Source organism: Falco peregrinus, chromosome Z (assembly GCF_023634155.1).
Source record: "Falco peregrinus isolate bFalPer1 chromosome Z, bFalPer1.pri, whole genome shotgun sequence".
Taxonomy (NCBI): Eukaryota; Metazoa; Chordata; class Aves; order Falconiformes; family Falconidae; genus Falco; species Falco peregrinus.
Window position 1 is genome coordinate 72,490,719 of NC_073739.1, and position 12,455 is coordinate 72,503,173.

The following is a 12,455-nucleotide window of genomic DNA, read 5'->3' on the forward strand; positions in this document are numbered from 1 at the left end:
CATCAGTGACAGCTTGATGTCACCGTTTATGCTGTAAATGGGTTTGCATTAGAAGTCGTAGATATTCACAAAGAAATCCTGCAGAGGGGAGGCTCAGTGGTTAAAGACAACCCTTGCCAGGAGTGGAGAAACAAGTCAGCTTGCAACAAGCATGGGGACTGGACCCAGTACTGTCAGAGACATTGACAGGGGTCAGTCACAGGACAATTGGAGAGCCTGAGGTAACCAGGGAAAAGCAATTTGGAGGCTGGGATACGAGATCCATTCTCTCTCTGCACCACTGTGCTTGAGCAGAATTAGTCATTATTTCATTATCTCATCAGTAGTATGAGCCTCAGTCTTAATGATAACTCCAAACTCCTAAAAATCTGTCCCATTCCTCTGATTGCCTCCACCAAAACTCACCTGGCTTTCTGAAATGGAGCTGAGATAGACTACGTTTCTCCTCACTTACCAATGAACATCTTCAGCCTCAATACCAAGAGAATCTTAAGTTTCTCATCTTCCTTCCCCATTCTACTCCCTTTAACCCCTCACTGTCCTTTACCCCATTTCATCAAGGACTCAGGTATTTCCATATTTTAGCATCTAAACTACTTTGGTTTCTTCTCCCATTGACTTTAAACAGGACAGACATTTCTATGGTCATCACCAGACAGAAAGTATTCCAGCGGAACAGTACCAACCCCCCATCCCCCCAAGAAGTGAAAGACCCTTTTCCCAGTACCTCTTAACCCATCTACTTCCAAGCCATCCAACCACACAGACAAGACACAGGAAGGTAGACAGAAGCTGCAACCTGCTTGAAACCCAACCCTGCTATGTCAGATCGGCTGCACATTGAAAATTGCTAATTGTGGACCACTCAGGGAAGACACCACATTGTTTTTTTATCATCCATTCACAGTGCCTAAAGGTCTTTAAACTCAAGCACCCCTCTTGATTGCAAGGACACAGGACAACAGTATAGGAGTGTGATGCAGATTATTAGCAGGAAACGTGTCCATATCTGGTGGAACCAATCTAGAGAAACAAAAGGAAAACTTAAAAAAATCAAAATCAATTTGTTACTTTACCTGAAGTAATCTCTTAATGCAATCAGGGTGGCTGTTCTTTGCTGCAAGATGTAAAGCACTGTGCCCTAGATGAATGAAACCAAAGCAAATTATTCAATCATGTCAAAGCATAGGAATAAACACTTCTATGACAAAAGCAGAATTTTGAATTATCCATCTTGTTCCTATCATGACACATGAAAAGTAGAGAGAGGATATAAAACAAATACCTACATCAAGCAGCATGTATTCACAACAGACAGTTGTTCAAGCAGTTAATACAACAATCTTAATGTCTAGCTTCATATAAAGGAATGACACAAACATGGTATCAGGCTATACCTTGGCAGAAGTAAGTCTCAGATTGTGCAGTTATGTTTTGTTTCTTAAAAAACAATTTGCCTGTATTACTCAGCCTCCCTTGCAGAGAGATGTCTGCCAAGTGTCTTCATGACTTCTCCCACTTGGCAATGTAAAAGGAACCCAGCACCAAGAGCAAAACGAGCCCCGACAAACCCCTACGTTGAATCTGTATCAGCCGCGGAGTGCTCATAGAAGAGGACTCAGAACACAGGCTGGCTTCGGTTTGCATCTTGTAGATTCCCTTTTCTGTTAATTTATTTGGCAACTGTGAGCTCATATTTATCTATGCAATACAGTGATTTACTGATTATAGATTTATGATGAAAGACTGCAGTCTCTCCTCTAGTTTCATCCTACAGAGCATTTGAAAAATTAAAGAAGCAAGATAGCAAAAGAATAAATTATCCATGTAACTATGAAAAGGAGCCAAGATATAGTACCCAATATAGACAGAGGCACTTGTGACAGTAGAATCTCACTGTAAATAATGTGACTATTACAGACAAGGCTTTCCCTAATGCATACTGGGTCAACACTCTCAGGTGACAGCAGGCAACCTCTTATTATCCAAATAACTAATAAACCCTGAGGCAAGATGAAGTATGAATTCTGAATAATAGTCTGTAACAGGTTCATATATTCTCTTATCATTATGTATGATCTGAACACTTCTTCCGCTATCACAGATGTTTCCTTATAGAGGCAAATAATTTCCATGTATGACAGAAATTCTTTCAGGCTGCAATTGGTGGCCAAAACAGAACCCGTGAGACTAACATTTATAGATCATTACTGAAGAGACAGAATGCTGACACCTTACTCAGGCAACTCTAGCCAGCCAGAGAAAATGCTAGGCATGGATTCCAGAGACATGTCAACTGAAATCTATTAAGAAGATTTTGGCAGTTGCGAATTCAGCTCCCATCATTCTTCTAGTGGAGTAGTAATTAAGGTACAGGACTTTTGAGGGGTGAAACAACATACTTAATAGCTCTCAGCTCTGTTTTGGCCTGTATCAGCTCTTTGCACTATATCATAACCCTGAGGAAATGTCTTACTGCAACTCCTGTACAATTAATGGGGTTAATAGCTTTGATACACATAAAAGCAACACCAAAGACCTTGATTTGACCTATAAAAAGCCTCAAATGAGGTTAACAGAAAGAGTTGGTGGAGTGGGATTTTTTTTTTTAATTTAAAAATAAATAAGATAAAAATTTAACAGCTATTTCACATCTGGATTCCACTATAAATGCTGACATTTACAGTATTAGGGCAAAAGTTTTTAAGGGCTCTAGGATCTGAATCTTATGTGCAGAAAAACAAGTATGCCTAAACCTGCAAATGTTACAACTGCTTTTCCTACACACGATGCGTGGGGAAAAGCAGTGTTGTCAAATCTGTAGCTGCACTGCGCACATCAAGAACTATATAGGCAAACTGAGTGTACTATGCTGTATGTGTAGGTTCACAGAGGCATACCTGCACCATCCTGGGCTGCCACATCTGCACCATGTGTCACCATAATCCTGAGGCACTCTGCATGCCCTTTCGTTGCCGCCAGGTGAAAACTGGAAGAAAGCATTTACATGTCACTTTCCTTTTATTAAAACCTCATTTCTCTTTCATTCACAAACCAAGTACTGGCAAGTTCTCCCCTCCCTGTCCTTAGATCTTTTGGCATCCTTCCACTGCCTCCCAAGAACACAATAGCTCTGAAAGTGAGAAGGCACATCAAAAAAATTTTTGTAGTCATACTTCTATGCCACACCTCAAATGCTGTGTTCAGTTTTGGGTCCCTCACTACAAGAAAGACATTGAGGTGCTGGAGCAGGTCCAAAGAAGGGCAGTGAATCTGGTGAAGGCTCTCGTTACAAGGATCACCTGAAGGAACTGGGGTCGTTTAGTCTGTAGAAAAGGAGGCTCGGGAGGACCTTATTGCTCTCTGGAGCTGCCTGAAAGGAGGTTGTAGTGAGGGGGGTGTTGGTCTCTTTTCTCAAGTAACAAGTAATAGGACAACAAGAAATGGCCTTAAGCTGTGCTAGGACAGGTTTAGATTGGATATTAGGAAAAATTTCTTCACTGAAAGGGTTGTCAAGCACTGGAACAAGTTTTGCTTTTCAACTCAAGCACCTGCTTGTTTGAACAGTGGGAAACTGCAGAGGTTACCAACCACACCATGGCAGGACACACTTAAGAGTATCAATTACCAAAGATATAATTACAAAACAAACCAAAGAAGTTATATTGAATTCAAGCCTTTTTACAGTTGAAGGTTCACATTTGACATCCTTGGCGTCTCAAGATTCACAGAAGCAGTCCTATATATATGCTGCTGACTTAATTTTGCTGGGAAGCAAAAATGAAGGAAAAGCTTCTGAAAACAGTTTATATCCTGCTGATGCATAGCATGCCAACATCTGCAAGCCTGAAGATACAGGCACAGTACAAGCAGACATACTGTTTCCTCACAGATCCCACCAATCAGCATGATATTGAGAGCTGTTTTCTAGTGGGAGTAATGTAAAAAAAAACTTCAAGACAAAACACTTCCAATTACTATTAAATTCTGTGTGAAAATGTGACATATCCATCAGCATGCCCCAAACTAAAAAAGCCAGTGCTCCCAGAATATTTTCCAGTATCTTTTAAAGGCGATGTTAATTTTTAACATCATGCATAGCTGTGTTCAGGGGATTTTCTGCTGGAATCTAAAGGGAATGTCCAAACAATGTAGCCACACCAACTACTGTATTTAAGAATTCACATTTTGAACAACTGCTTCACTGAAAGGTCAGCCTGCAAACCAGGGATACTGGAAGTAAGGGGCAGAAATGAAACATACTTCTGGCACGTAGCATGTGAACTGCAATGCTGTGTTTCTGAAAGCTGTAGCTTCTTTGCAGCCTTCTTGAAAACTCAAGAAAAAGACCTACAGACAAGATCTGGCAACAGGCAGAGAATTAATCCGAACAAGACAGCTCCTGGAACAGAGTCCTCTATCAACTACAGCAACTACCTCACTTCCTACAGGGAGTCCTTCCACACCGGCTGCTGCTGATTGCAAATGGCAGACAAGCAGTACTTTAGCTTTGAACCATCCTCTGCAAATATAAAAATATCCTGTGTGCTCATCCTTATGCTTACTACTACCATAAATAAACTGAAGAGTTAACACTGCCAAGAGCATAAAAAGCACTGCTGCTTGGCTGTTCTCTAGTCCTTCAGAATCAAAGCTTCATGTACTTGGTGACCAATGCAAAGTTGTGTAAACATTCTTCTTCAGAAGAATAGGTTTCTCAGGCTCTGGAAAAATGGTTGGGGGAGGGACACAAAAGGAATCTGACAAATTCCAACACCTCTAATTTAGCTGGCACAACATACCAGTGAATACTGAAGTGCGTTCAGATACATTTGTGTAGACACACAATACAATCAAAGTCACTTAAATATTAGGAAGGCTGTGAAGAATGCACTTGGCTCACTTACATTTGACAACATTCGTAAGAACAATAAATACCTGAATAATAATAACTTGCCTAAACCTGGGACACTGAGGTTTTATGGACAGACCATGTGGGATGGTGCCAAATGCATCATGAATATGCAAGCGCAAAAGAAGTTTTATTTAAGTAAAATCAGACTACAAAGGAAGTAACAGAAAGAAGCAAAACTTAACCCCTTTCAGGCTATGGATCTATGAACACATAATTCCCACCAAGGCAAACAATTCCCATGGCAGTTCTCAACAAGTTGTCACACACACAGATGCTTTGTTTCATGCATCCAAAAATATTTTCAAGAAAGGCCTGATTAAAAATATTTTTTCTCCCAAATTGATGTGATGAAATAGACATCATCTTAAGCAGTATAGGTGGTGTGAAAGATTAGAGAACATGTATGAAGGATGTAAAGACCTAATGAGAACAAAAATATAGAAGCTATGTGGAGAGTCCCATGAAAAGAGAGGATGATAACTTTTAACTCTCACTCATTTATGCAGTGACCTAAGCCTAATAGCGCTGGGCTGCTACAGCTTCCTCCCCTCCCAATGTCCTTGTACTGCTACCATCCCTCACAGAACCCTGCAGTGAGACCTTTTTTCTTAATCATCTAAAAGCAGTTGTGAGGGGAATGGGGGACGTGGTTAGTTAGCTCCTGGTTTAGTAGACTGAACTGATTTACCAGGAAATCAACCCTGCTCAAGACAGAGGAAATAACTCTAGACTGGGATGAACCTATCACAGTCATATTTAAGTCAGAGTGTTTACAGAGCGCTGGGCAAAACCTTCTCTTTGACAAGTAATTCTAACTGGTTTTAAAGTTAATAGCCCCTGCTTAAAAAAAAAAAAAAAAAAAAAAAAAAAAAAAAACCAACACAAAAAAACCCACAACCAAAACAAAAACACAAAACAAAAAACCCAACACCAAACCAACAAAGAAAAACAAGAAAAAAAAAACACCAAAAAACCCCAAGCAAAACCTGAACACTTTAGTAATAGATACTGAGGGGTCCTATATAGTAAGGAAGGCTCTTGAAACAAAGAAGCCTATAGAAATTCATTTCAGTACAGAATAATTCTTTACAAGCTACATAAAATTTCCTAAAATATTTGAGGCAAAAGCTGAAGGTTTCCAAACACCGGAGTTCTCATCATCTGGAAGCCTTATGCAGTGGTGCATTTTACTTGCATCTTTCACGAATAAACTTCCCTTCATATGAAAGCAAACAACTTATCCTCCCGCTTCCTGGTTGTGCAATGACTTAGGCAAACAAAAACAAACATGTAATGCTTGACTTGGGAGAAAGGGCCACAGTGAGAGTTAGATTCTCATTCAGCCTAAAATCTCGTTACACAGAATCACAGAAGATCTCAGGTTAGAAGGGACCCATAAGCATCACCAAGTCCCTGCTCCTTGCAGGACTGCCTAATACTAAACCAAACATCAGTACATTCCCTACCGTCCTGAGTACCACGTAGAGCCACACTTGACACCACCCCTGGCACTCACTTGAGACGGATTTCTTTTATTGCTGTAAAACATTTCTATTCTTCCTGAGGGGCAGAATGGTCTTTTATTGTTGTTTCCAGACCTTTCAGTGCAGCAGAGGAGCAGCTACCCTTCCCAGTGGTTTTCTCATTGGATCCAGAAATGAAGCAAATCAGTATTCAAGACCCACTTCTGCAGCAGCTGATAAAGATCAATTGGTTGACACTGCTTTTTTCTACTGGGAATGTACACATCTCGTAACTACTCAGCCCTTAACAAGATAAAGTAAAAATTTATGCTGTTTGGGAGGAACACAAAGCTGGAGTAAACAAGCCTTGAGAATAAGAGTGAATACACAGCAACATTTCATCAGATTCAGGGTCAACTGGAGAACAGCTACAAGACCACCACCTCCAAGTCCTGTCAGGACCTAAAATTTCCTGACTAGCAACGTTACACAAATAACATTTTAAAATACACCGAGAGCGTGACGCTTTTTATGAATGCTTGGTGACTGAACAGAGTGGACAGTTGCGTATGACTTTCCTGTGTTAGTTTTAAATAGCAGATTTGTTACAGATAGAAGAAAGCACTTACAACTGTCCTAAACTAGCCCATTCCTTATTCAGGACAAAGGACCACATTTTGGTTATAAAGTCAAGGTAGCAAGGGAATGGAGACTTATTTGATCAATGTCTGACAGACTGAGCACAAGAGTTCAGGTAAAGCCAGTCTCTGCTAAAAAGGTGAGAATGAGCATTTCCAGAAATTATTTAAATGCCGGACAGTCTAACTCAAACAGAAAAAGTCTGTGATTTTTACTAGTTAGGTCACGTAAAACATTTCTTTACAAATAATTTACAAAATCCATCCACATGTAGATATTAGACTTGTAAAAATAGAGCTAACTGAGCTAACTGAGCCTTCTAAGGTGGTGTTAGTTTTAAGACATGGGTCTGCCATATCCAGGCTCTCTGGATACACATTAACCATTTGTACAGCTACATCCTGCAAAACTAAGCACAATCCTCTTACTGAAAGTTATTTTGACAGCTGGCTTAAAACAACTGGGTGGTCCATGTATCTACGGAAAATACCACAAAAGTAGAGTGGAACATGATAAAATAAGAAAAAATAAATATGAAGTCTTAATTTCAGACAGTAACCTTCCAACTAGGAAATTTTCAGATGTGAAAAAAAACCCAAAACCATAACAGAAAAATTAACAACCAACCAAGGGGTTCCATCTCTGTTTGGCAAGGTCATGCTCCAGAAGTTTTTCTGGGGTGGAATTAGCAGACTCTCTCCAGGGCCTGTAAGCAGTCCAACAAATTACTTACCAAAATCCAAAGCGAGTAAGGAACATGGCTGAATTACAGATGCTAAGTGAATATTGTATTTGCTGTTTTCTATTACGACTAACATGAAACAAAGTCAAACTTACATACAAGCATATAATACTATTGTTCTCTGCCATTTTAATCTGAGTGCTCTGAAAATATTTTAAGTGCAAGAATGTTTGAAATACACTATGAACCGACATACACTCACTGTCAAGGTTTGAGTGAAAACATCCCTCCTCAAGGCAGATCACTCTTCTTCATTTTCTGATGTACATCAACTCTTTGTTGCCTTTTAAAAAGTCTGATTTGTCTGCCAACAGCTTGATGATTTATAGTTTACCAACCAATATCCTGACACAAACAAACAAGATGGATAAAATAAAGACACAGAACTGCTCGGGGCCTTTGTAATGCCGACTAATATATATATATATAAACAAGGCATTCAAATTTTGCTGCTACCAGATCTGACAGACAAGCGATTTTGCCAGCTATCGCAGTCAGAAAGACACCCATTGATAACCTGGCTGATCTTCTGCACTGACTTCAGCTTTTACACTTTAGCTTTATATCTAGCTTACAGTGTCTGTTAACCCTCAAAGCCTCAGTTCCCCCTTCAACAACAGCAAAAATAAATACATTAGATAGTATCTGGCTTTTGAATGTTTTCCACCACACGTTGAGTGGCACAAGTGCTAGAGTGCCCGAGACCTGAACTGGAGGAGAAAGGGCCGTGAGTACCACTACAGCAGCACATTCTGTGTGTGAAGGAAGTGCCCACTGTCACTCGGGAAGAAATCCAGTGTGGCCTCCCCTCCCATGTAGCATCATGCCCAGTAATTACAAAATAATACAGTTTACTTTTCTGTGAATGGCTTGAGATTTTATTCCTGTAAAAACAATGATGAGAATAAGTCTTTTAAACACATTTTTGGCAGATCCTGAATCTAATTCAAAGAAATATTATCACCTTCAGATTTAAAGATTGGGGAAGTTCCAGAAACTGGTCCTGAAACTGGAGGTGTTTTCTGCCTTCCTCTGCCAACCCAGATGCGGCTTTCAGCAAAGTAGTAACTAACTGTTCCAGCAAGCTCAGCACATGCCTGGTTCTTGTTCCAGCATGTGTAAGCAGGTACCTACGTGGCTGGTGAGCTGATACAGGGAACACGAGTTGAATACCAACGTTGCCTCCTACTGTTTCATCACACAGTCACAGGTGCATGCACCCTGTCAGTGCAAAGGAAGGAATGAGACATAGAATTTCACCGTAAACCTAAAAACTAAGATTGAACCCTGAGTGCTTCCCTGCAAAAGCCACAGAATATTTATCTTTTCCTGACTGCATTAAGAGATAGTCACTCATCTGAGACAATACACATCTCAGGAACAGCCATTTTATTAAGAAAGAACCATCCAGATGTTTGGCAAATCAGACTGCCTTAAAGGAAAAATCAGAAATCTACAGGTACCACTATCAATACTTACTAGTTCTTTAGGGTTTTATTATTTTTTAAAACAAATAAAAGTCATAGCTTTGCACTGCACCCATTTCATCTCCCCTTAAGAGTAAATGTAATAAATGTGATCCTGTCACACAAATGCATGCAGCCACAATACTGCAAAAATCAGCTTAGAAAAAACAGTTACATAAAGTATATTTTGTTTTCAAGCCAGAGCTTGCACCATTACAAATGGACAAAGTTAAGTATTCCCAGCTTTAAGACATTCAGTCAATGAGTTCATACTAGTATCTTCTGGAGTTTAGGCAGGTTAATATTTTAAAAAGTTGACACAGGCAGGCACGGATTTACTAGGAGCTGTGGGAGACTTCCCCCTCTGCCCTCCTTAGCACCAGCCCTGCAAAGAAGGGTGCACTCAGCCTATGTTCTCCTATCTTCTATTTAAATATGAGATGGCATCTGCCCTCCCCCAATACACACAAAAACCTCCGCCAAAAAACCCTATGTGCCCCTTCTGTGTTAGCATATATTCTGGAACAGTTTTGTTTGTTTGTTTGTTTGTTTTTAAAAACAACAAAAACAAACAAACAAACAGAAGAAAAAAGAACACCACCCCCAAAATCATCCCACCACCCTCCAAAAAATACTCAAAACAAAAACACCTACCAAAAAAACCTCAAATGCAGTTTTTATATAAAGTTTCAGGCTTTCCCTTATAGCACAAAAAGTCTTGTTTCAATCATACACACCTCAAGGTACAGGACATTAATAAAAGGCAAGCCTGCTCAACCAGCTGTTTTCTTAATAGGAAAGGAGCAATTGCATCATGCAACACAGGAGCTGGCAAGCTACAGACTCCTGACTTTAGCCTTCAAACTAAGCAAAAATATCTACCCTGTTGCTCTTCAGAGAGACTTCTGGGATCCCCAGCAGCTTTATATTTTTCATTCTCAGGTTGTGTTCCAGCAGTTCCATTTTCATACACAGTTTTCTTTGGCAAACACTTACCACATTAACCCTAACTTCCATTTCAAGTCTGAAACATATAGACTTTTTTTTCCATGTACTGTTAATTGTAAACATAAGTGTTCACAATTTAGATTTATCATGTGAAGTTTCCTGCAGAATGTCCATTTTTTAAGTCCCTCAGTAACTAACGTCAGCAAATTGCAACAATGATTCTGCCAGGGGCAAGCTTCAGTGCACTCCTAGATCTTGACAAAAAGTCTGAAGTTTTGAAATACTACTGTTATTTTTTGTGTTGTAGGGTAGTAAAATGGACAAAAGTACAACAAAAAACAAAGTCTCAAAAAGCTTAAAGAGCCTAGAAATGACAGCAGTGTCGCCTGTGCCTCTAAAGCCAAGTTCAGAAGGATGGAGGAAGACAGAGGAGTAAGGAAGATTCCCTCTGCCAGTTTCTTTAAAAACACATCCCACATCTAAAGCCCAAAGGGGTGCACAGTTAGCTTCTCAACATATATGCCACTCTTTAGCATAGGGTGAAATCCCCAAGGACACCATGGATGTGCCCAGATAACTTTCTTCCTGAGCTATGTAAAATCTGCTAGCCATCTTCTGAGCTCTCTTACAAGGCAAGAACAGAGTGCAAAGTTAAAATTAAGACCAACAGTAAGAGCAATGCCTAGTATCTGCCTTGACCTTCATCCTCCCACATGATCCCCTTGCTATCGCTGCTTATGGGCCACCAAATGCTAATAACCACCTCGGTACCTGAAAAGGCATGGAATTAGAGCAAGGAAATCCCAAATCATGTTAGCATAACAAGAGGCCAGGAAAAAGATGGAAGGCTGAGAACAACTGAGTAAAAGTTAATCTAAGGAAAATATTTTTGTTGCATGAAAATCCAGCAAGGATTAAGAACTGCATATAGTGCTCCAAGAACCACAGAGTGTGGGTATCCTTGTGCGACATGAGGGACACCATCAAAAGCATAGCTTGAGGTTATATGCTGTTTTTGAAGTTTCTGTGCCTTTTCCTCTTAAAATACTTCACCTCTTCAGATTTGAAGCAGAGCTATTTGCATTTTTTTATTATTAAACTGTATAAAGTAAACTTCTCTTACTACAGAGGGGAATTGCAAACCAAGTGCAGTAATACGTACTTACGGTGATTAATCTACTAGTAACACATTCTTCAGAGACCTTAGAGGTTAAGATGACCTCTTAACATTTGTTTTTATGGACTCTTTAAACAATTATGGCAATGTATTTTTATTTTGCATTTCAGAATAGATGTAATACTAAATCTATTAGAAGTCCACATTTCTGAAGAGGACTAGGGACTGGAACGCAGACGCATGCAGGAAAAGGCAAATTCAGAGTTTTCCTACATTTTGCAGTTAGTACTTCCCTAACACAAAATGCATCTGTAAAGCAGGCAGCAGAAAATGCAGAGTGATATATGTAAGCCCAATAAATAAGCAGCCACCAGCATAGTCTATTGTCTGAGACCTCATTTTGAAGCTAAAAAAATAAACTAACTAGTTGCTGTAATTAAAATCTACACATACAGCTCATTTGGTTGCCTAAGTCTTTGAAAAACATGTAAAACAACCGCAGCCCATTATGTAGATATAAATCAGAAAAACAACTGCAGCCTTAGCCCTGTCCCCTCCAGCCGTAGAAAGCCTGGTTCTGGCCCAACCCATGAGAGACATGCTACCCTTGCGCTCCCCTGCCAGCTCACGTAAAATGAGAGCCAGGAGCAGCCACAGCATTCCTCATGCGTAAGTGGGGCAGTAGAGGTCCTGCCTCCATCAGAGCCGAAATGCAGCTGTTTCAAGCCAGGCATATGAAAACTTCCAGCCATCCTGGTTATGCTCTGATCCAAGCAACCGACAAACTTCTCGAAATATGGCCAGGTCTGGTAAAATCTGGTTATTTGGCAACTCTGTGAATGGAGCTGCTTTACAGGGAATTCCGGCTGCTGTGTGATGCTGCATTACAGGTTTGGCCAATCCTGCCCATGAGCAGGAGCAGAACAGGGGGCTTGCAGGATATCCAAACGTGTACAGGGGCCCTTCGGAAGATGACTTGCCTTTTCTAAAATGACAGTCCTACTAATAGATAATGAAATGCAGCAGTTTATTAGGAACAGCCATCCTATCAGCCTGCATGAACAAAACAAGTATAAAACAGAAGACACAAGATGGGTCCCAGAAATTATAGCTAGAGTTCAGAGGAAACAGTCTATCACCTGCAGGAAGTCCTGTACATGTAAGA

At 40.2% G+C, this 12,455-nt stretch overlaps 1 protein-coding gene across 8 annotated transcripts in view; it reads right to left on the bottom strand.

Moving 5' to 3' along the window:
• Positions 1–12,455, bottom strand: part of RAI14 (retinoic acid induced 14) — an 87,413-nt gene that overhangs the window by 16,598 nt on the left and 58,360 nt on the right. For all 8 annotated transcript variants that reach the window (XM_055790975.1, XM_055790976.1, XM_055790977.1 and 5 more), the window contains 2 exons: positions 2,901–2,989; positions 1,077–1,141 (listed from right to left, as the gene is read on the bottom strand). In XM_055790975.1, coding sequence (XP_055646950.1) covers positions 1,077–1,141; positions 2,901–2,989 — 154 coding nt within the window. The remainder of the gene's footprint in view (positions 1–1,076; positions 1,142–2,900; positions 2,990–12,455) is intronic.